This window comes from Schistocerca gregaria, chromosome 7, assembly GCF_023897955.1.
Source record: "Schistocerca gregaria isolate iqSchGreg1 chromosome 7, iqSchGreg1.2, whole genome shotgun sequence".
In the NCBI taxonomy this organism is placed as follows: Eukaryota; Metazoa; Arthropoda; class Insecta; order Orthoptera; family Acrididae; genus Schistocerca; species Schistocerca gregaria.
In genome coordinates, this window is record NC_064926.1 from 117,808,114 (window position 1) to 117,834,170 (window position 26,057).

Here is a 26,057-nt window from a genome sequence, read left to right on the forward strand (position 1 = left end):
CTTGGAGGTCCTGTTGAACTTCTGGGTTGGGATGTGTAGGAAATTTGGTGGAGACCACATAGTCATTATGATTCATTACTGCTTTGGTGGAATCTTTGCATGCAGAAAGAATGATAAGGCCTGGACTAGTTTTCCAGTTACAAATTAGATGTGTGTTCCATAGAAGCAATGTTGGCCTAATTGGAGAGGATGCTGCCAACTTAGAAGTGAGGAATTTTTGAAAGACTGCTCCCAGTCAATGACTGGGTTGAAGTTCTAAGGGTTTTGATTGGCTGTTGTCAGAGGGTGTATGGCAAAGAAATGTTTCCTCTATAGAGAATGAGTAAATGAAAGGAGGTCCTTTGGAAGTCTAGCAGGGATGAACTTGTGTTTTGGGCTTAACATGAGGTCTTTAGAAAGCACTGAGACTTCTGCAGGGGTCAGACTTTTATCAGAAATGTTGACAACAGTGTTACGGGATGGGTATTCTGGAGCAGTGTGTTTCATGGATGGAGGAATAAGTCAGCAAGGCATTATGGGGGACCTATAAGGAATTGTCAGAAAGGGGGTGGGGGACACATCAATGTGGCAGCTCTTCTTGGCTATAGGTAATGCCATGAAGGCATAGGAGAGAGGAGCTGGGATAGCTTCCTCAGATGGTACTGGGAATGCTGTTCCAGCTGTTTAAGGGCAAGGGTTTCTACCACAAAGATAACAATAAGTAAGTTGTGGTCACAAGATAAAATGATTTTGCAAAATGAGTATAGAAGCTGGCAATTAAGGTTTGAGTTTAGAACGACCACACTGGTGAAAGCAAGAGAGTGATGGAATTGGAAAAGGTGAAGGTTCTTGAGATAGGATGAGCACAGCCCACTAGGTGACATACCATGTGCCTAGCAAGATTTCAGAAAGAAGATGTGTGATTGGAATCTTGCTAGGGCAAAAAAAGAGTTTTCAGAATTGTCGGGGATAGAATGGTTGAATGCTTGAGAGACAATAGGAGTGACAGAAAAATAGGTAACAAATGGTTAAGAAGGCAAAAATTTGTGGTCAAAATGTTAGGCTGGCTGCCAGTAAAGTTGAGCATCACTGGAATTGAATCAAATAGATATCCTGCGACATCTCCACTGACACCAGAAACCCTGTTTACCAGCCACCGAACAGCACTCTGCTAATTACCCAGCATTACTCTGGTCTTGGAAAGCTCAACCACTTCCTTCAACAGGACTTCGACTACCTCTTGTCTTGTCCTGAGGTAAGATGTATTTTACCTACTCACATAATTCAAAGTAATGTTCCGCCACACACAGGTGACCTACAGAATGTGCTGGTATGCGTCATTCTCTTGTGATCAACTCAGATGCAAGACTTGTCCGTAACACCCATCCACTACTTCCTACTGTATTCTACCCTCAGAAAGAAGTGGAAGACAGGGTGATGTGTAGGCAGCCATGTTACTACTGTGCAGCATTCTGCATGGGCATGATGAGTAACCAGTTGTCTATCTACTCACACAAATGACCACTCCCAAACTGTCAGCATATCCTACACTCTCGCAAGTTTCTGCACTAATACTGCGCTAACATGTTTCCCACTGACCCACCGTATCTTTTTCCTTCTCTCTTCTGTCCCCACCACTCCCTCATTGTCCAGATCATGTAGTGTCTTTTCTTATCCATCCCCCCCCCCCCCCCCCCCCCCCGGGCCATTCGAGCACATTCTCTTTCTCTCTCCCTTCCCCTTTCATCTCCTTTCCCCCTATTCTTCCATCCCCCTCCTTCCCTTTACCTCTTATACTTGTATGCTCTACCCTTTTACAACTTGTTACACAGCCGCTGATTCATCTTTCGAAAGACATGACTCACACTATCCCACAAGCCACTCCTTGTCTCATGCATCCTGCCTACTGCCTTCCTGCCTCCATCTACCCAGGTAACTGCCCTCAGCAACTGATAATCGACATTCACTCTCCCCACGACCACAGGTGACACTTTGGGTTAGATGTGTGTGCACTTTTGCTAAAGATCATGAACTCAAAAGCTAGTGTCAGTAACATAGTCTGCTGAGTGTTTTCTATGTGCAACACATCCATCAGTTGCATATGAGTGGTTGCCTTTCCTTTATTTTACATATAGGTCCAAAATAAATTAATGTACAACAATATTACAACAAACTCTCTTTCAGTACGCAACACTACAACACTATCTTTCTCAGGAATATACAGGAACAAATATATAAAGAGAGTAGAGCTGGTCTGTGGATCCAGTTGGCCAGAAAGGAAGTACTGAATTCACTTTGGTTATTTCAGTATTATGATAAGAGGTGATGAGCTATTCTGAGGCCCACTGGTGTAAAAGGTGCGGAGGGTCATTTGACTGTAACAAAGTTGAACGACAGATGCAGAGTTACCAAGTAACTTATGCTGAACAGCTAGTGGCATACAAGTGAAAAAATTATCAAGCTCATTGAATGAGTAAGAGTGAGTGGACTTTCACACTAGGTGGCATGGCACACGTAACATTCCACATAGATCAACTCTTCCTCTGAGAATACTACCGGGTTTGTAATAAGGAAATATATTATGTTTAAAAAGACTGCAAATACAAAAGTCTAGGGTTCAAGCAAACTGAACCTGCTATTTTTTCATGTCACTTAGCTCTTCCTTCACCTCTGCCAACAAGTTGTCAAGTTGCAAAATGCTGAGTTGGGCAACAATACAAGATCCATGTCAAATCGGAAAAGTTAGTCTTAAGATCAGAATAAGGTGAGGGTGTGCCTGAAGCAGCAACAGCAGTGCACCTGGTAGTAAATGGAAATGAGCGTTTGACATCATTGGCCGGGAGGGCCCTTACGGGGCAGGTCCAGCCGCCTTGGTGCAGGTCTTATTACATTCGGTGCCACACTGGGCGACCTGCATGCCAGATGTGGATGAAATTATGATAAACACAACACAACACCCAGTCCCTGAGCGAAGAAAATCCACGACCCAGCCGGGAATCAAACCCGGGCCCCTATAGACGGCAGTCCGTCACACGGACCATCCAGCTATCAGGGCGGATGCACCTGGTAGCGCACTGCAATGTATAAACTCTCCTTCAGGATGAGGACATTAGCTTTTTACATCCAAACAAATATCTGGTGCGTAACACTTCTTTTTAAAAAAACAGAGAAAAATTGTTTTCCCCAATTTCTTTTCCTCCCTGTGTGTAATAATGATAGTAAAATGCTTTCTTTTAAAATTATTGGAATGACTAAATTCTGGTTACATATAGGGATGTGTTTCATTGTTCTTAATTTATTTTTCCTTCTCTCCAAAATAAAACTAACATTTTTCTGTTACTTTAGATTCAATTAAGATCTTCAGATTTTTCCATACCCTTCCAACAACTACATACTCTTCCAAATACAAAATCTAAATTGTAACCTATGAAACACCCAGCCAGATATATACAAAATTCATTATTATGAATCTGGATGTTTTATTCCATTGTATTCAAAATAAAGCAGTCACTTCTACCAATATTTTTCTTTTCTGCATTACTAATATCTCTGAAGCATAACAAAAGCTACTGGTGAAAATGCAAGACAAATCAGTTCAATCCAGCTGCCGTGTGGTTATAATTAAACTGGCAGTGTTTAGAGTGCTGCAGTGAGGGCTGTATACATCACAGGGTGCTGAAATATCATCAGTGTGTTCATTAATTGGTGGACTTGTGAAGTGCAATAATAGTTCCACTTTCAGCCACCAGGTGAAAATATGGCACTGTAAAGAGTCAGAATGTGGCGTGATTGCAGGAAAAGGGAAGGAATGATTAAACACAGGACAACAGTGGCTCTGGCACGTTTATTAGAATATGGTCACAAGTTACAAGATGTATTCGATACAGTCTCCCAACTAAGCACCACGGTGTCCGTAACAAAGCACGATCAACAGTTGCTCACAGCTTATCCAGTGTAATCAGAGCAGGATGTTGACATATGCTATACTTCAGACCAGGGAGAGTTCAAATACATCCCTGACAGACATGACCTTTCAGATATCCCCAGAACCAGAAGCCACATGGATTTAGGTTGTAGATCTAAAAAGCCACACATGCTGAAACTGTCCAGAGATAAGCAGCCATTACCGAAGGTTCCTCGAAGAACATCTTTCACCTGCAAATGATATGTAGTGTCAACCCATCTTGCACGAAAATAGCAGTTGGGACACAGTTGCATTCTTAAAAAGCTGCAATCCCGTACACATGTCACTATACACCTAACAGTCCCACGAAGTGTCATCTGCTAGAGAAAAGTGGAGCTTGTGAAACCACACCGCATAACCACATAAGCTGAGTGGCTGAGTGCAGTGGACATTCCTGTATGACATATGGCACAGAAGAAACCCCTATGCAACAGTTCTGTGCATTCACGGCACTGTGAAGAGTAAAATGTGCATCGTCCACCCAAAGAATACTCCACTGCCACGTACCAAATATTTCCATGCTTGCCAAAAAATTAAGGCTAAGTCACAGCATTGTAGCCTACCTTGGGGCTTTATTTGGTGCACATTCTGAATCTTTTAGTGTAAAATCTGGCACAAAATCTTTTTAACGGTTGGCCAGAGGGGAGAGAATTCCCATGACACAGCTCAAGCACTACCTGAGGGTTTGAGGCATGATCAGCTATAGCTACAGCAACTTCTTTAACAGCTGACACTGAAGTTGACAACCTCCCTCCCCCTGCTGCACCACCTAATTCACTTATTTTTACAAGTTTATTGATCATATTCTTTGGTCCACTTAGTGACATGGAAGCCTCTTCCTCATTTTTCTGTCAGTGATATTCCTGCAATACAGTGTTGCTATTCTGATAAAACAACTTTACCAGCAGTGAACAGTGTTTCCCCGCAACAGCAACTGCGTTTTGTATGGAAAATTTCAACCTTCTTAATACTTCACACCAACAATCACTTTAGAAGAGAAATTAAAACGCTCCACCAACCAACAAACAGCATACTGGTGTCAAAACAGAAAATATTTCACACTATGACTGCTTATAGCACCATATTTTTATCCAGTGGCAGGAACTGAGTGGAACACGATGCCAACCATCTGTGGGGGAAGAGACATTTAGTTTGTAATAGGACATGCTATTCTTACCAAATACGTGTCCTCCAGAAAGATCACTACATACATTCACACAGACTTAATAAGTTTGACTGTGTGATTGTGCCTATGCAGATCAAATCCAGTGCATGGATGGCAAAACTGCATACGTGTTTGTACCTGTGCAGGTGACCAGAGCAAACACATGAAATTATTCAATACAACTGTGCAGGTATTGATTGCAGTGACAGACTGGTACACTTACACAATGAGGTTCATTCAGGTAAATGTCAATGTATACGTAAATAAAGAATAGTGTAATGAAATGAGCTCTGTCTAAGCTGTTATTAGCATAATTTTATCTTTACAGACAGTCCGAACCAGAATGGTATACAAGGGACTGAAGCATGTATGTAGAAAACATCCTAGGATTTTGCTAAGTTTTCTCAAAATTTTACATGGCTTTCTTGAAGTTTCTGTAAGCTGAAATAACCCATACCCATTCAGACCCCCCTTCTTCATACAGGCTGCCTTTTTTTACCTACACTATGTGCATCGTGGTGCATGTGAATCCCACCCTACATGGATTGCATATAACTGAGAGGTACATGCAGACAATGTTTCCCAAATATCATCTCCACAAATTGAACCTTGCAGTATGTGATACCCATGACTAAACCTAAGTGACTGGTTCATTTCATATCACTATTACTCAGCGGTGATGATGGAAAATGATAACTTCAGTTGTGACTAATTTATTGCACATTCAAGGATCACTAGATTTTCAGTTTTTTACTCATCGCACCAGACGGATCGAATATTAATAAAATATTCAACACATTTTCTTCTATATGAAAAACCAGACTGCAGCTAACACAACAGCTTAAACTAATTAATATGAACCATGAACATTAGTGATCCTGTTACATTTGTTTGTGGCCGAAATTTAGCTCTTTCCACTGCTTAATGTAGAAAGCTTAATTCTGCTTGTAAAAAGACAATAAATCAGCCATGCATCTACCTAGATGCCCCCACATCAATATGTACATTGTCTAGTCACATTAATGTGACCACTGCTTACTGTCGACATGAACATGTAGTAACCATTAACAGAAGCAGGTGGCAGCACTAGCCATGGAAGAAATGTAAAGTGTGTCAGGACAATGTGGGAAACATGGCAGTCTTTGTAGTAATGTGGAAATTGAACAATTTATGTGATGTCCAAAACGGCATGATCACTGGCTTTCAGGCCAAGGGTTGAAGCATTTCTGAAACAGCTACGTCTGTAAACTGTTCACACTGCTGTGGCTAAAGCATTGCACGTACGACAACACGGCACTATCCAAAACCAGCACTGAGGCAGGAACTGTGGTGCACCCACGGACCACAAACGACAGGGTGAACAACAGCTGTGCAGATGTTGAGCAGCTGTTTCGCTGATTCCTCAGCTGTACTAAGGCACTACCAACAGTGTCTTACTCGACAACTGTTCAGTGAACACTGCTGCACAGGAGCCTCCACAGCAGGTGCCTGGTCCAAGTGCACATGGTGACTACTGTTCATTGGTGACAAAGATTGGAATTTTCATGCTAATACCACAACTGGATGTTCGTAGAGTGGTGACAAGTAGTCCTTTCAGAAGAATCACCTGTTATGCTCCACAAGACAGATGGTCATTGGCATGCCTAGTGTGAAACGTCTGAAAGCAAAGACCTTGCAACAACTGCCACAAAGGTCAAGGCCAGAAGAGGGAGCGTTACCCTTTGGGGAATGTTTTCATGGTATTCCCAGGGAGATACTATTACTCTGGAAAGCATAAGGGATCAACAGAAGTACGAATCTATCCTTTGGGACCACGTTCACCCTTACATGCAGTTTGTGTTTCCTTGCCAGAACGGCATCTACCAGCAGGCGAATGCAACGTGTCACACAGTTTAAAACTGTAGTAATACAAAAAAATTACTTATGGTAAAAAACAAAAGCCTTCGAGCCAATAGCCAATTTTCTATAAAGTTTTGGGTTCAGTTTCTCTGTATCTTTGACAATTACACCACATATAGTGTGAAATTTATACAGAACAGATATTAGCCTACTTAATGTTTTCAAAGGCAGGATAAAGCTACAAGCATGATTCCAGGATGGAAACTATAAACCAAAATAATGAAAGACAACATTTCGCCGATCAGTAACTGATGTGTGACGCATACACACATGTAACAGCGGGACAATCTGAGAAAACATTCGTAATCAGTCAGTGTCACCACAGCTGCGGCTGGGTGCATCTGAGCATTTCTAACTAAATCAGACAAACTGCGACAGTTCGAAAGCTAGTAGTTTGTCCACAGTGTTTCAAGTGTTTATGTGCCACACAATGATGGGCTTTACTGATTGGTCGTCTTTCGTCATGTGTGTAATATACCACCTTAGTTTGACAAGGAAAACAGACTGTTTTAATGTCGAACAAATGGAATAATTGTATCCAAGAAATCCAATTTCAACCCGAATTACAAAGATCCCCCCTAATTTTCACTGATAGGATAGGTTATGATGAAATCTCAGATACATCTGTTTGCAGAAATAATGGCAGAATGATCTTCAAGAGAGTGTTGAGAAACTGTGCGACATTACAGACAGGAGCCAAATTAGCTACTGAAATACTGGTTTGCGCTTTCTGCAACTTACACCTTGTCAATGCCACTGCAACATTCCCTGTTACACTTTCCTGTCAGTGCAGTGTTTCATTGTGCTCTGTTTAACTGCAGATACCTTTCTGTAATTGCAGCTAACTCCATGTTCAACAAATTATTTTCCCACTCACTTGTGTAGCCCTTCAGAGGAACATGTGCCAATTTCAGTTCTTTGTATTCTGTTATTTTACCTTTCTATCTCTCCCCTATACTTCTCTCTCTCCAATATACATCCATACATTCATTCATTCAATTACATTTTCCCCCCTCCGAGCCATTTTCAACTTGTTTTATATTCCTTATGGTCTTGAAATCCTTCCATATGTAATACATTTATTGTAAAACTGTCCTTATCTGTTTTTTCATCCCCTTTTTTATCTTTCTAACCCAGCTTGAATCTGACTCATTTTGCCAAAAGTATTTGAGGATCTGCTTTGTTAGTCTGTTGTTACCCATCCTATTTCTTTATGTGGCACGAATGGGCCTCATATCCACATCTGGCCACAACAGTCTCAATCTTCTACAATTTCCTTAAATCACACTATATTCTAATATTTTACAACAACTGAGACCAATAAATATTGTTTTTACACATAACTGTGTAGTTACTGAATATACAATTCACTTTATAGGAGGGGTAATCAAAGTTTTAATCATCATCTCGACAAAATAAAGTTACATGTTTCATGTTTAGTTTGTTTGCAGTATCACAGCAGACTGACAGAGGAGTAGGAACAAAACAACACAATCGGTCTCAGTTTCATCAATGGACTGTGCCATTTGGTTCTGGCTCCTCTAACTGCATGCTATGGTGTGGTGGTGATGACGGGTGTTTAAATGTGTACCAGGACCGCAGACATTTACCCGCAAATAAAAAAAAAAAAAAAAATATAATTACACAACCTTTTTTTTTTGGGGGGGGCAAGAGTAGAAAATTTGTGTTGGACCGGGATTTGAACCTGGATGCTCCACTTCTCTCCAGGCATGCTTTCTGTCAGATCCAAACATCCAACTTCCTGCTCGCTACACTGCGACAACTCCCACCCAGTAACATCCTACTTACAGATTCCCGATTCGTGTAGGAGTCTGGACATTTTTTGTAAATCTACACAAACTTTTTCATCAAACAGCCATTGCACACATAGAATTATAGACATGGGCGATGTCTGTTCTCTTGGACATGTCTGACAGAGCAGACTCCACTCCTGTATATAATCCTGATATGTTCTCATGTTTTTAAGGCACATGTACAAAATTTTGGGTTAATGAAATATTCAGTGTAAGAGCAACAGTAAAATGAGAATGTGTTAAGACTCATACTTCTAACATGGCATAGGGGTTAAAATACTGTTCCTTATCTGGGACAAGTATGCTCCAAATCCCCATACGGCCAGAATAATTTCAGTTTTACAATTCCCTACATCACAGAATGTTGTGATCATCTTAATTAAGTCATAACAAAATCCTTTCATCATGCTTCATTATCCTTCATATGTCAGTATTCTGTACAATCCCCTTAACACATTCCCCTCCTCTTTCTTTAATGTTGCAAAAAGCTGTGTCGAATAATCAGATTTCCAAGTATATTCTAGTTTTCTAAGCTATTGCAACACATGCTGCAGTACAAAAAATTTGAAATTTTTCAATGTTGAAATCAGAAAATGGGTAGTATTAACAAGCTCATACATGTAACACATCTATACAAGGCTAACTTGTTGAGCTTAACTTTCAAACCAAAAATGTTGTTACAATGCTTCATGTTTAATGCAACACAATTTATATGTTGAGAGGATGATTAATAGGTCCTGTGAGAGATGCTCAGACAAAACTTACAGAAACTGTTTTTTCTGTAAGATATATGAAATATAATGTAAGTGTTAAGAAATCTTTTCTGAGGGTGTAACATTACACAGCAATGGAAAGTGGACAAAAACAGTTCAGACAAGAAGAGATAGAAGCTTAACTAGCATATTCAAATGGAAGTAAATTGTAGTACACGTGCATAGATGAAGAGGCTTGCACAGATCGTAATGCAGAGCTACTTCAAGCCAGTCTTCAGACTAAAGGCCACAACATACAGTTATATTCTCATAAGTAAAGATAAACAGAATAAAAACAGAACAATAAGTGTGGATCATAGTTCTGCTAACTTAGTAAGAGTGTTAATATCATCTGATGACAATGAAGTCTTAGTGTGTGTGCTGAGTATGTAGGGCTGCCCCTTTGCTTATTTCAGCCATTGCATTTATGTTTATGTTTCGCAGGCCAGGTATGGTCCCTACCTCACCTAGGAGGTTATTTGCAAACAGAAGAGATGAGGTATTCTGTACGGCATCCAGTAGCACATGTCTCACCACTACGTGTCATGCAAAACGCAGCACACACCACTGCTAATTTATGTCTTCACAGCCGTATACTCACTCGATACCATGCACGTATCCTTTCACAGGTGTGAACTTAAGTCAGTGCTCCGCCCACAGAGAGCCAGTTACGTCCCTAGCTCTGAGCAACTGACAGCCGTCTCCAGTCTCCGCTATGGACACCGCATGCTGCTGCCACTTAGCTGCCTGCCGAGGTGCCTGTACCACGTCCGAAACTGTACTTCCAACAGCTGCTCCGAGAGCACCATTTCACACTATTTGTTGTGATTGCCCATGTGCTCATCGCCTCTTAGGGGGTAGTGACCAGCAGACTGCTTACGAGTCTCATAGGGCCGTGTCATCACAGCACCTGCTGTTCATCAGAAGACTGCCTATGAGTTACCAGCATCGTGGGACTGTGTCATCGTTAATCTTCTCTGCTCTCAATACATTACTGTTCTCAAGTTTCATAGCCATTATTCTCAGGGGCTTTATTTAGCTTAGTTCTTGTAATAAAAAGTTGTTACTGCAAAGTTTACATCTCACTTCAGTCAACCTCACTACTGAAGAAGAGGACAGAACATTTGGTGACTAGGTAACAGGTTTGACATTTGGTTCTTCAAGTCTTTCCTCATGTTCGATGCAGCTTAGTTTGCTTGTTGAAGCAATATTTGTTATCAAGTTTGTTTGTGTGGTTTTTCAACCTAGTGGATTTTTGACTGTGTGATAGTTTGTTTGTTAGGCCAGCACATGCTTCTTGTGTTGCTGTTGTCTACAGACAGTGGTGTCCATCACATTTCAACTTCCTATAACAGGACAAGTTTCTCAGTCTATGCACATTTGTGCACCAAGTTTCACAGTAATTGATGTCTCTTCAGCAGAGTTGTGTGTTGTCGCAGTGTGAATTCTCTCAGCTGAAGCTGCTGGTCCGAGTTGTTTTCAGTACTTGACGGTTCAAGTTTCATTCGCTGGCAGGCATATTTTTGCATGAAGTTCGTGTGTCCCTTTCATCATTTCTGTACCATAGAGCTGTGCTTGTCTCAAGCTGTTTATTTACAGGAGCAGCAAATTCAGAAACTGGTGCAAGACTTAGCTTGCTCACATTTTCACTTTTACAACCGCCTCTTGGCACACAGCTCCCACATTTGCACGAACTTTTCATGTGTTTGTCAGTCAGAAAGAGGACTGGAACATGTACGATCAACAGCTGCACTTTATGACTTACAGTACACAAGGTATGCAACACAACACTCACTTTCTTGCACATGGGGCGGTAGAAATGTTTTGTTTGTGTTGTCAGATTTTTCCAGGCTCATGTCCTGTGACATGGATCATGACTTGTTAGTGAAACATTTGGTTTAAGTTTTTGTTGTGACAGTCACCTCCAGCTAAGCACTGTGCATGCCACGGTCTCGATTAATGTTAGTTAGTTGTCAGCACAGTGCTCTAGTGAGCTTATTCAAGGAAAGTATCTGGACTCGGCGTCCACAAGTATTGTTATTGTGTGCAGCAAGCTGGGCCACCTTCGGTCAGGTTCTTTGCAGAGTTTTCGTTTGAAGCAGCCCTCGTGTTTCGGTTCACAGGGTTCTACAGCAGCAGCCCCGCCACCCTTGGCCCAACCCTTGCCTGTGACTAACACCAAAGAATGTCGATTCTCTCGTCATTGGTGTCAGTCCTGTCAGCACTGACCTTGTTTCACCCTGCCACTCTTGGTCCAACCCTGGCCTGTGATGCCATCAGACACTGGTTCTCTCACCGTCGGTGTCAGTGCTGTTACAGTTGGCCATCCTCTTGCTGTCAATCCTGTCAGCACCGATGTTAACTGTCTTATCAGTGAGTTCCTCTCCAGCACTGCCACGACTGGGTCTCTTACCATCACAACTGACTGCTTCCGTTGCTGCTGCTGGCTTTCCTGCCAGTCTTACTGTTCCTGCTAACACTGTAGATCCTGTCATGTGTTCTTATGGGCCATGGGTTATGCCTTCATGGAAGTTTTGCCACAAGCACTGCCGATGCCTGGCCGGTGTAGCCATTGCATGCTGAAGCCATTAGCCATTCCCCTACAAGGACACGGTATGTTTGTAGTTTTAGGGATAACTTTCTTGTTTAGCAGTTTTATTCAGTATATTGAACTGCCTTGCACTGAGCTTTTGGAAGCTATTCTGCGATGTTTCTGTGCTTTTGATGTTGTTGTCTATCTGTGGTCAAGGGTCCTACACCCCATTCTCAGAAGTCTTGTTCATTGTATCTTACATTCTAGTGCAAATGTTCATGCCCTGTCAGGGGTTAACGTTTTATTTAATGTTTTAGTTCTATTCAACACTTGTGAAATGCAGGGCTGTGTTAAATTTCCCATCCATAAGTTGATCATTTCTCCAGCACATGTTTACACATTGGCTGACTGGGCTATTATTTTGTTCCAGTTGTTTGTGCAGTCAGCACCGGTGGCTGTGGTGTGCCCCCTGCCTTGTGAGTGGTGCTCCCTTTGAATGGCTACACCATCTCCTTTTAAGGAGGGAGGTATGCTGAGTATGTAGGGCTGCCCCCTGCATATTTTGTCCACCACATTTATGCATATGTTTTCCAGGCCTGGAATCACATAGGAGGTCATTTGCACACAGAAGAGGCACATACTGTGTACAGTCAAGCCATTATAAGTAGCCACAATGTCAGAGGGGTGCCAGTCTCAACACTATTTTGTGGCATGCAAGTCGCAGTGCACAGCACTGCAATTACAGGTACTAATTTTGTCACATGTTCACGTGATACCATGTATTCTTCTGCAGATGTGTACTTAAGTCAGCACTCTGCCCTGGAGAGCTAGTTATGCTTGCAGCTCCAAGTAACCAACAGTCGCTTCAATTTCTACTATGTACACAGCCTGCTGCTGCCACTTTGCTGCACACCAAGGTGCCGTGTTGCCCTCATCCTGAGCCATGTTCAACACTTCACTTCCACAAGCTGCTCCTAGGACACTGCTTTGAAGTATTTGTTGTGACTGCCCACACATACATCACCTTACAGGACTGCTTCATTACCAGTAGACTGCTTACAAGCTCACAGCCTCATAGGACCATGTCGTCATAGCACCTACCGCGCATCAAGAGACTGCCTCTGAATTGACAGCCTTGTAAGACTGTGTCCCTGCTTTTCAATACATTGCTGTTCTCAAATTTCATTATCATTATTCTCAGAGTCTATATTTAGCTTAATTCTTGCAATAAACAGTTATTGCAAAACATATGTTTCACTTTAGCAAGTCTTATTCCTACAGAAGAGTATATGTGACTATTCAAACCCATGCACAGGTCAGCATATTACAGCACACTATAACAGTATTTGCTCCATTAAAACTTGGTTCAACACTTTTTTCCTTGAAAACTTCATGGCTATCAATGTCTACAGAATGTTATCTGTAAGAAGCTGAAACAAAAAGCAACTAAATGTGATGATACCAATTTCTGGGGCAAAGTGATAACAAAAATTTGTTTGTAATTTGTTCCTATATTGTTTTCACATGTTATTAACCCCCCCCTCTCCCTCCCCCCCCCCCAACACACACACACACACACACACACACACACACACACACACACACACACACACACACACACACACACACACGGGCGAAATTAAAATATCATTAAAACAAACATCATGTATGTGGTTTTGCACGTTTTATTTCAGTTGGTCTGCATACCAGCTGTACTGTGTAACAACTTCGAAATTAGGAACTTTAGAAACTGTTTCACAGTTATTTTCAAATCTGTCATCTTGACATGCTCTTTCTTGAGAGTCAGTTAATTCTGTACACTGAAAGCAAAAAGAGAAAGATATTCTTTAGACAGTCAGCAGCTACCATCATAATGAAAGCTATGCAGTCTTTATCGTAAAGTCTGCTACAAGGCAAAGAAAACAAAAAGAAAAGTGTGCCAATTGATAGATAGAATCAAACAATGTAAATGACAGATATAAATGAGATATCAAGTCACACACAAAAGGAGAGACAACGAAAGAGTTTATTATATAGATAATTACTAAGTTCACAACCTAAATTTGAACATATTTCTGCAAAATTATTAGTTAAAAGAAGTAGGGAGGTTAAATAGCAGTACGAGCACAGCACAGTACAGTACTATGACCCAGCACCAGTATCATTGTCTTGCCGTAAGTGGCCAAAGATGGCTGACCAGCACACCTGGTTCACATTCACTGATGACATCATGACCTGGACTGAGGATGAGTTCATTCCATCCACATTCCCCAGAATGTCAGCACCTTCTCCCCCATTCCCTTCACCTGGTCCTCCTCAACCCAACAAGCTGCCTTCCTCAATGTTGACCTCCACCTCATCAGTACATCTGTCCATGTCAAACCTACCAACCACCAGCAAAACCTGCAGCTTGACAACTGCCACCCATTCCATAGAGTCTATTTGTTTTGCTTTCTTTTGTTTTAGAGTGCAAAAGCAATGAGAATTGTATGTACCCATGTCAGAAGGGCAGAAAAAAACAGAAAAATGTTAAAATTGACTACCAGTACATGTTAACCCCAATTGAAGGAAGGAAAGACTGCTAAAAACAGGCACTTGGAGAAACTTCCATAAAATGTGCCATAGAGAAATGGAAGTCCTGAACTATAGATTAAATCATCTGTGCCATATTGCTACAATGGATAAAAAGTAAAACAAGGTCGACAGCCTGCGTGCCATTCTCTAAAACAGTCCATAACTCAGAAGGCAAACATAAATGAGAACATAAGTGGTTAAAAAATGGCATTCTGTCAGAAAATGGTGAAACCCAAAGGTTGACAGCAATAAGCACAAAGTGGTGGGGGAGTACCACTTAACAAACGGCAATGGCTAAAAGGACAGTGCCCAATACGCAGCTTCGCTAAAATGATCTTCCCACAGTAGAGGAGCTCGTTCCCATGAAGGGAGGCCAGTGATGTTGTCAAAGTGACACTACCTGTCGACAGATGACAACAGAGAGAACACTGGATGGAATGGAAGAACTAGTGGGCCGAGGTACAAGGACCGCAGTTGGCAGCAGCATCAGCAGCCTCATTTCTCGTCAGACCGACATGACTACGAACCCACATAAACATCACAGTGTCTCCATCAAGAGTGTGCAAGTGACAGCTTTCCTGGACCCATTGCATTAAGGGATGGACAATGTACAGCCTAAACAGGCTCTGAAGGGCACAGAGAGCTGGAGCAGATGACGCAATTGAAAAGCCTGTGTCTCCGGATGTACTGCGTGGCCTGATACAGGGTAAAGAGATCTGCTGTAAATACTGAGAAGTGTTCCAGAAGCCGAAATCAAAAATTGTCAGTGCCAATGTCGAAAAACTTACAGCAATAGATCAACGTTGGAGTAGTATCCTTAGGAAGTGAATGAAAGCCAATATGAACATGGGCCACCACACGAAGCCAAGACGGTGAAGGTGGCAGGTAACGTGAAGTTAAACTGACAGAGCAAGAGCCAAAAGTGAACTCCAGGAGATAAAAAACAGAAGAGGGATGCGCCCCATACACATGATCAAAGGAGTCATCAAAGAAGGAGGCATAGGGTGGGTGGCTACGATTGGCAGACAAATCTGCTGAGGAGAAAATCACTGTGGTAGGACAGTGGTAACTAGTAGAATGGCAGCTTCTGCATACAGACTCTCAACCGGGTTTTTGTAAAAGGCACCACTGCGAAACAGATCCTACAATGGTGGATTTTATTGAGATGGAATAAGACAGATTGATATGCAAATGCATAAACGAAACACCCATAGTCTAGATTCGTATGAACAAGGGACTCGTAAAAATGGAGGAGGGTGGTCCAATCCACTCCCCAGGAACTACCATTGAGGAAATGTAGGACACTAAGGGACTACATACAGTGTGAGACCAGGTAAGACGTACAGGAATTATGTAGCTTCAACAAACAGAAGAGCAACAGGCCTAAGAAGGAAAGACAGTGGAAGAAACAAATTGTGCTGCCAGAAATTCAAGTGGAAAAGGCAAAAGCCATCGTCGATGCTTCATGAGTAAAGATTATCAAAACATCGCTGAAGATGCCGCTCAAGGGGACAAGTCTATGGAGAACTGCAATAGATGTCAATGAAAAAGGAGCCGGAGAGGCCCGATGGGAGACAGGCCATAATAGGGTTAATGGTGAGAGCAAACAAGATGAGGCTCAGGATGGAACCCTGAGGCACATCAATTTTCTGGATAAAGGTGTCCTACAAGGTAGAACCTACATCACCGAAGGTCACCAGGGAGGAATAAAGCTTCCAGTTGGGCTTAGAAAGCAACCATTTCGGTGTGCATGTGGGTGCGGTAGTAGTCAGCAAATGAATAGCACATGGGAAATGGTAAACCTAGTATGTGTCGGAGAGAATGGACCAATTGAGATGATGGGCAAGCTGGGCAGTGCAGAAGGAGAGATCCAAATGGGAATAGGTGTGGGAGGAGTCTGAAAGGAATGTTGGTGTTCCCGTGTTAAGACAAATGAGGTTAAGTTGATTGAGAAGAACAGCCAAGAGGGCACTTCTCGGACACACACTGGAATAATCCCAAAGGGGATGGTGCACGTTAAAGCAGCCGAAAGGGTTGAGGGAGCTGCCCAATAAGCTGGAGGATCTCTGCCCTGATGACACCGAATGATGGAGGGATGTAAATGGTACAAAGGGAAAAGGTCAAGTGAGGAAGGAAAATGCAGACTTGCAACAACTTGAAGCCAGATAGCCAGGCACCGACTCCATGGGGCCTGAGGGGGCCCAAGGCCCCCCATAAATTCATTTGGGGGGGGGGGCAGTGCCCACAATAATTTAATATAATTATTAGTTTTATTATGCTTTGAAAAATCACAAAATTATGTTTGAATTTTTTATTTTCCTTGTTTGATGATAGTTACCTTTTAAAATACATTCAGTAATAAGTTAAAACAAATAATTATTATGGTAGTAAGCAAGTTAACTGAAAATGAGTGGTATGAATCATGATAGTGTTACAGTGCTATGGGAACTCTCAGAATTTATCCCAGTGCACAAACTTTCGAGTAAAGTCTGGCACTGGCGGGCCAGAGCTGCGGCTGCAGCGACATCAAAAGGACTGCAGCAGACGTGCCTGGAACCCTCTGCCTTGCGTCACCTTGACAATTCAAGACATTACGGTGCCGCAGCTACATAAATCCCACCCTGCTGTTGCAGTCATTCAGTGTGGATAGTTTCATTCAGCGCATGCTGCAGACATGTTTAGTATTCAGACTTTAGTGTCTAGTGGACTATTTGAAATGGCTATATTTTATTCATTTACTTTAGTCTCTTAGTGCATTGTGAATTAAGTTTGCAAAGGATAAATTTGTTACCAAAAAGGCACACTTGGAAGTTGATGATACTGTAAGTTAACCTCCAACAATTATTGTGTCGTCAACTGCTTCGTCGTCTTCACGCGAGAACCACTCACAGCCGAAACCTGGACAATCCAGTAAGGAAAGATCACTTCAGAAGTCTTGGTTGATCAAATATACATGGCTAGAATATGAAGCATCTACCAAAAAAGTTTTTTTGCAAAACCTGCAAAGAGGCAGATGCTAAAAATCTATTACAATTTCCTTCACACACACACACACACACACACACACACACACACACACACACACACACACACTCACACACACACACTCACACACACACACACACACACACACACACACACACACACACACACACACACACACACACAAAAAAAAAGATGCATGTACTTCCGTAGGATTTTGTAACTGGAAAAAGGCTTTGGAAAAGTTCCGTCTTCCTGAAAATACGTTTACGCCTGAAGAAGGTGTTCTGAAACTAAATTCTATCACTAACCGAAGTGTGGCCACCCAATTGAAGAAAGGCTGTGTAGCTCTTGACACAATTTTTACTAACATGCAATTTCTATGCTGCAAAGAACTAGCAATTAGAAGGCATGAAGATGTAAACTCAATTTTTGTTTCTAATTGTTTGAACTCGGAAAGAATGACATACCTGAGTTTAAAGATTGGATAGGGCATTCGGGGTATAAGTGGATGTCCCACGATACTCGAAACAAGATCATTGATCTACTAGGAAACTCTGTGTTGAGAAAGGTATTGGCCTCAGTCAATAAGACTGAACATTTTTCTATTATGGTTGATGAAACAAGCGATTCTTCGATTCACGAACAAGTGTCATTTTGTATTCGTACTGTTGATGATTCCTCAATCATCAATGAAGATTTTATTGACGTTTTCGCTTGTCTTGATTTGTCAATGGATAACTTAAGAGGACAGTGTTATGATGGTGCCTCGAATATGAGAGTTAAGTTCTAAGGAATAAAAGAGTTAGTTTTGGATATACATCCAAAAGCACGTTATGTGCACTGCACTGCTCACAGTTTAGACTTTGAAGTTGCAGACAGTCTCCACCATCTCATGTCTATGAGGGATATTATGGGTTTAGCGAAGGACTTCATAAACACCGTAAGGGAATCCAACAAAAGGATGGGACTTTTCAGAAGCATACGCTGTGAGTGCCAAAGCCAAGCTGGTCCACGATCCCTTTGCCCGACTTGATGGACTATGTGAGCTTCTGGTATCTTGAGAATACTGAAAAACTTTGAAGAACTTCTAGAGTTTCTTGAGACATTTTCTGCTCAGGACAAAACAGAGGCAGGTTACAAATGTGCAGGCTACCTTGAGACAATGTTACAATTCAAGACTTATTTCTTTTTACATCTTTATTGCCATGCAATGAACTCAGTAAAGGATATCAAAGAAAAACTTCAATGCTCTCGCCCAAGTGTTGCTGATCTGGAAAAAACATATGAGGGCTCGATTTGTATATTGAATGGAAGGCGTGATAGTTTTGAACACTTCTGGGAATTGTGTTTAAAAGAAAAACCCTCACCAGTTGACCACACATTCAAAACCCCAAAGGAATACTACAAAGCTGTTTACATTGAAGTTTGTGAAACAGCGCATCTTGCAATACTGAGCGGTTTGCTTCAACTGGACTCACACAGGACATTGCAGTTGAACAAGCGAAACAATTTTGGAAAAATCAACCGAGTTTTTCAAAAATGACCTAGACACTGAGAGACTGCGCTTACACTTGAATATGTTAGCCGAAATTGCAAATAAAAAACAAATGGTCTTAAAAAACGTGTGATATAAGAAAGTACATTACACAAGAGCCTGCAGTCGGAGGAATGTTATGTGAAGTAGTGAAGTGCATTAAGCTTCTCCAAGTAGTTCCAATCACAACAGCAACAGCAGAATGGTTATTTAGTGCCCTTAGATGCCTGAAGTCATAACTCTGATCAACAATGGGGACAGAAGCAACTGAACAACTTGACTGCCCTTCATGCCCACAGAGATGATTTGGATGAAATGGATATCCAACCAGTCAGTCATCAACGACTTCATATTCAGTAATCCAGTCAGATGGTTGACATTTGCACCTTTCTAAAGACACTCTAGCCCTAATAATGGCACTTAGATCAATATTTAAATCTTTATAAAATAAAAATAGAGAATTAAATTCATAGCACTCAGTCTTCAGGCCACAAGTGGCCTATCGGGACAATCCAACCGCCCTGTTATCCTTAGCTGAGGATGCGGATAGGAGGGGTGTGTGCTCAGCACACTGCTCTTCCAGTTGTTATGACTGTTTTCTTTGACCGGAGCTGCTACTATTCGGTCGAGTAGCTCCTCAATTGGCATCACGAGGCTGAGTGCACCCCATAAAATGGCAACATCACATGATGGCCTGGATGGTCACCTATCCAAGTGCCGGCCATACCCAACAGCGCTTGACTTTGGTGATCTGATGGGAACCAGTGTATCCACTGTGACAAGGCCATTGCCTAAATTAAATACATACATAATGTTAAATTTTCAGTTCCGAAATATTAGTACTAGTTCATTACTGCATTACTATAGTACTGTATAAGTAATTTTCAAATACTTAAATATTTTTAGGGTGTAAGACCCAATTAAAACCCGCTATTTACATACTTTTTGACTGAAAGTATTAGGCGTATTATACTGACTTTATTAACTGTATTAAAGCATTAACTTTGAAATATTGTTTTTATTTAATTAACCCTTAGCGTTATTCAAAGTCAGCTTAAATTAGCTACTTCATTTATTAATCAAAGTGCTATTACTGTGCAACAGCAATATTTTATGTTTTATTCTTTTAATAATAGTTTAGAATTTATTTAAATATAATTTCAGTCTTTTCAGAGCTATATATTCACTACCTTGTAATAATCTATAAGCATGATTATTATTGTAAATTAAATTAGTTCTTTTATGAAAATACCCTGCGTGTTTATGTTTTGTTTCTTTTTTCAAAGCCAAAAAATGTGTCAGACTTGTCGAGTTTCTCGGAGTGTAGAGTTATCGAGAGTTCAGTTTTCAGGGTTCTAATGTTGATAATATGACTCTAAAATGCTTAAAAAAACTTTAAAACTCACTATTTTTCGTCCAAAATTTGTAACATTTTCCAGGCAAGTCCTCCAGTATGCCCCCCCACCCCCCCCAAAAATTTTTTGTAAGTCAGCACCCTTAGCGCGAGATGGATTGACTATGAACGTCATTCTGGATGAGCAGCATTAGCCCCAACGAGATGGAATGCTGTCCTCTGAGGGAAGGTCAAAGCAGACTGGGAAGAAATGTGAGGGGTCAAAGCACGTGTGAGGATGCAATTTTGTTTCCTGGAGGCACAGAACAAGCAGATGCTATGATTCCAAGAGCAGTCACAAATCCACTTTCTCGATCAATGGCCATGAACGTTCCATTAAAGGAGAGTTATACTGAGGAAAGGGGAGGAGAGAAAAAACAAAGGTGTGGTACCTTGGCGGCTGCCGAGTACCAGCCTTCGAAGACTCACCAGACAGGGTGCAGAGGCTGGAGGATCCTGCTCCCTGAGATCTACAGAGGTATCAACATTCTCTTCCTGTCAGTTTTCAGAGCCCAAGGGCAGAAAAACACTTGGCGGTGCACACCGGTGACACGGAGGGTGGCCGGGTGAGGGTATCATGGCGACACCATCGAAGAGGATCTCCTAGTTGTCTAAGGACAAGACCATCTCCCTTTATTTGATTTCTTGGAGTCTTTCCAGTTGGCAGAGGAAGACTCAGATGTTTGTTGGCTGGAGAGATGTAAGAAGTCTTTGTGGGAGTAATGCTTCTGTCCTTTCCGGCCTGCCAGTTGTGTGGCAGTTAAATTTGCCCAGTGAGGCAAAATCTGGCAGCTTGTTGCACTGCTGAAGGAGGAGACGGGGATGCTACCATGACATTGGCGATTTTACAAATGTGGTGCTGAATTCGAGGCTGCATATCTGCTTGGCTATGTTTTTCGTGGAGCGAGATGTAGCAAGAACAGTACTGTACGTGCTGGATGGTAGAACGCAAGGTTTCTGAATAATCAACAACTTGACAGTGATCAGGTTAGATATTTTTTCCTTCACCTGGATCTCATGGACGGCCCCCTTGTCGAGATGCACAATACAACCTCAAGAGGCGGCGGCATGGTCACCATTGCAACTGATACACTGAGGAGACGGAAGTGGACAATTGCCCTTGTGAGCATCCCGACAATAGGTTACACATTTGGCTGGCTGTCGACAGGAGATTCAAGTTTGGTTGTAACAAAGACCCTGGCAGCAGTGCACAGGGTTCAGATTTTTCATAGCCTGGTTTGACGTTTTGAAAGTGAGAAAAAGAGTGCATCTGGACACTAAGGAGGACAACAATGACACCCTGATCAGAGGAAGTTTGGATTTCTGCCTCAGTCAGACCATCAAGCAGCCTAGTGTAAATAGCTCCATGGGAATAATTAAGCATTTGATGGGACTCTATGCGAACAGGATAGCCATGGAGGAGAAAAGCTGCAAGCAGTTATTGTGCTTAAGCATCAGAAGTCGTCTCCAAAAGCAAAGAGTCACTGCATAAATGAGAGAATAATTCACAAGGCCGGCAATTACATCAACACATTTCAGAATAATAAATGGATTTACCATAACAAAGGACTGAGCACCTTCAGTATGTGAAACCACAAGGAACCGTGATGCAGCTGGGAGGGTCTTTGAATTGTTAGCCTCATTCCATTTACATTTAGTAGATGTTGACTGTGAAGAAGATGACTGACCCATTGCAAGAAAATCCGCCACGATTGGCAGAGCCTCTGATGGTGCACTTTTTCCAACTGAGAGATCCCCCCCCCCCTGCCTCTCATAGAGGGGGGGGCGCACTCACCTTAGGTTATTGTTCACACCTCAAGTCTCACCTTCCAAACACCTGACAGAGGGACCAATCAGCAAGTTGGGAAGGTAGAAGCTCAGGCAATCAGGCCTCCCTGGGCCTGGCATGTACCAAGGGGTACGTGCGAGCCCTACCTGTCAAACTGGGGCTGGGAATTACACGTCATCCAGTCACCTGTTACGTGGCAGACATGTGGACTGGCCTTCAGGAGTGCCACAAAGAGGAAGAAGAAAAAGGGGAACCTCAAATGCTGAAACAGAGGAACGATACGAGAATGGGAACGAAGAAAGAAAAAAAGGAACAAAAACAGTTAGGCTATTTTGATATCAGGTACTGAAAATGCACAACACATCTCCAAAAACATTCCAGACATGTCAACCAAGGCAGGGGAAATAGAATAGCAAGAGGAAAGAAATGTGGCACAGAAGGGAAAAGATGCTGCAAAGGTTGGAGCCCTATAGTAGCCAAGCACAAACCTGCCAAAGAGCAGGGAGCCCCCTGGGGGGCCATATGGCCTAGCCACCTGTGCCCATCACTTCGGTAGTCCAAGCAGTCCCTCTCCAAATATCCTGCGGGTCTCACTGAGGACTGCACAGATCAAAATTAGCCTCCCAAACCTTGTACAGAAGCAGACCTTTTGTGCCTTATCTATCCGGTCTCATACCACCTTCCTTATAAACACCATCCAACCACAAAGGAGCATTCACCTCATGACTCAGCACCACCCAGGACTGGAGCAAGTGAATCACATTTTCCACAAAGGTTTCAGAGTACCTCTCATTGTGCCCTGAAATGAGGAATATCCTATCCATTTTCCTTCCCATGGCTCCCACGGCGATAATCCGCCACCCACCGAACCTAAGCAGTATTCTTGTTAGTCCCTCCTATACACTGCTCACAGCATCTTGCCTCATGGCTCACATCCCTGCAATATACATAGATGCAAGAGCTGTCCCATATAATTCTACCACCACCACCACCACCACCAACAACAACAACAACAACAACAACACTCTAGTCCCATCACAGGCATCTTCTACCCTATCAAAGGGATGGCTACCTGTGAAAGCAACTGTGTGATCTACTAACTAAGCTGCAACCAGTGAGTCGCCTCCTCTGTGTGTATGACAACCAACAAACTGTCTGCATAAATGGCAACCACCACACTGTGGCTAAAAGACAGTTGGACCACTCAGTTGGTGAACAAGCTGCACAAAACAATGTGCTTCACTTCAATGACTGCTTCAGAGCCTGCACCATCTGGGCTCTTCCTACCAACACCAGTTTTTCTGAATCGTTCAGATTGGGAACTCTCCCTACTTTCCCATAATCCCCCTGGGCTTCAACCTTTACTAGTCCCTGTCCTCCAATTACGTATCCACTTCCCTGCTCCCACTGTAGCATCACACAGCCTTCTATTCTGCCAACATACCCACAGTCTTTTTCCCTTCTCTACTTCTCTCTTTTTCTGCATCCCTTTCCACCCCCCCCCCCCCCATCCAAACCTCATGCTTCACCTAGCAGCCTTATGAGAGAGAGAGAGAGAGAGAGAGAGAGAGAGAGAGAGAGAGAGAGAGAGAGAGAGAGTGTGTGTGTGTGTGTGTGTGTGTGTGTGTGTGTGTGTGTGTGTGTTCTGCTTGTGTGAATGTGTGCGTTTTCTACTTTAGAAGAAGATTTTTTTAGTCTAAGCTCCTATGTAAAGCGGTCTTTTCAAAGTGCCTGTCTGTGTCCCAACATCTTATTTATATAGTGAGCAGCAATCTGTAACACTGTGGTCACAATTGTCCATTAAGTCAGATTGCTGGAAATTTGGTTTTTAGATCTGTAAGCCTTCAAGAATCAATTGCACTCAAATGTGAAGGTGTACAGATAAATTACCTTGATGGATGGCAGAACGATACATCATCTTGGGAGGGGGAGGAGAGGGAGGAGAGGGAGAGAGGGAGGGGAGGAGGGAGGGAGGGGAGGGAGGAGGGGGAGGGAGGGAGGGAGGGTGAGGGAGGGGAGGGAGGTGAGGGAGGGGAGGGGAGGTGAGGGAGGGGAGGGAGGTGAGGGAGGGGAGGGAGGTGAGGGAGGGGAGGGAGGTGAGGGAGGGGAGGGAGGTGAGGGAGGGGAGGGAGGTGAGGGAGGGGAGGGAGGTGAGGGAGGGGAGGGAGGTGGGAGGGAGCGGGAGGAGACGGGAGGAGGTGAGGGACGGGAGGGAGGGGAGGGGATCGAGGGGAGCGAGGGGAGGTAGGGGAGCGAGGGGAGGGAGGGGAGCGAGGGGAGGGAGGGGGAGCGAGGAGGGAGGGATGGGAGCGAGGGGAGGGGAGGGGAGCGAGGGGAGGGAGGGGAGCGAGGGGAGGGAGGGGAGCGAGGGGAGGGAGGGGAGCGAGGGGAGGGAGGGGAGCGTGGGGGAGGGAGGGGAGCGAGGGGGAGGGAGGGGAGCGAGGGGAGGGAGGGGAGCGAGGGGGAGGGAGGGGAGAGGAGGAGCGAGGGAGGGAGGGGAGCGAGGGGAGGGAGGGGAGCGAGGGAGGAGGGAGGGGAGCGAGAGGGAGGGAGGGGAGCGAGGGGAGGGGGGAGGGGGGGAGGGGAGCGAGGGGAGGGAGGAGGGAGCGAGGGGAGGGAGGGAGCGGAGGGGAGCGAGGGGGAGGGAGGGGAGCGAGGGGAGGGAGGGGGGAGCGAGGGGAGCGAGGGGAGGGAGGGGAGGGACCTGTGAATTATCTGATATTCAGTATACACATTATAAGACACTGCTTGGATGCTAAAGACAATGTAAGACACTGTTAACAATCAGTAAACTTTTTGTTTATATCTCAACATCTACAACAGCAGAACTGTTTGCATTTGCTACGTATGTTGTTGGACTTTGATTTATTCTTGACTATAGATGGCATTAGCATCCAGGCAGTCACATACAGTGTGTCTGGCAGTTGGCACCTGTCATGGTGAGAACATAGTTACTATAATTAGTAAACTCAAACTTACCTTGTGAATTAGGTTCTGGTAGATTCTCCCTGGGAACGAGATGCATTACTGTCGTCTTGCCAAACGGCAGACCTAGAGCTCCAAGTGTCACGTTACTGTGCAGGAACCGTCCCTGGTATATTAGTCTAAGAATTTCTGCCTTGGCCACTGCTTCTTCTGCCCAATCTGTAAAATAAACCATAAATAAACACAGTGTTCTCATAATTTAAATACAGCAATACTTTCTGTGCAATAATGAACAATGTGACATCCCACAGCCCTTTTCCAGAATTAATTCTAACATTAAAGTGAAACATTCAATATCATAAATCTTATAACTTCAGAATGACACTTATACAGAATGGAAAAGATATGGGCACATACCATTCATTTTACTAAAAAAGTTTTAGTAAGAGTTTATATCATCACCGTCGTCAACTTTTCCTTCCACTTGGACAAATGCCATAGAGTAATTCTCTATCAGTCATGTAATGTAAAGAAACAGTGAAGACACAACTGAAGGTTTATATTTTACTGAACGTGATTTCTGTAATCAAGGTAAATTTAGGTTTTACAATGGGCCAACAGTTGTTATTTTTACAATTGTAGCTTAAAACACAACTTAGATTTTTTGTAAACATATTGAGAAAGAAATCTGATTCAGTCCAGCAGTTTTTCCTTGTTTCCTGCAAATATCTTTGCACCTATAGTGACATAT

At 43.0% G+C, this 26,057-nt stretch overlaps 1 protein-coding gene across 2 annotated transcripts in view; it reads right to left on the minus strand.

Moving 5' to 3' along the window:
- LOC126282140 (ubiquitin-like protein 3) overlaps positions 1-26,057 on the minus strand; it is a 437,031-nt gene that overhangs the window by 11,252 nt on the left and 399,722 nt on the right. For both annotated transcript variants that reach the window (XM_049981643.1, XM_049981642.1), the window contains exon 3: positions 25,361-25,525. In XM_049981643.1, coding sequence (XP_049837600.1) covers positions 25,361-25,525 — 165 coding nt within the window. The remainder of the gene's footprint in view (positions 1-25,360; positions 25,526-26,057) is intronic.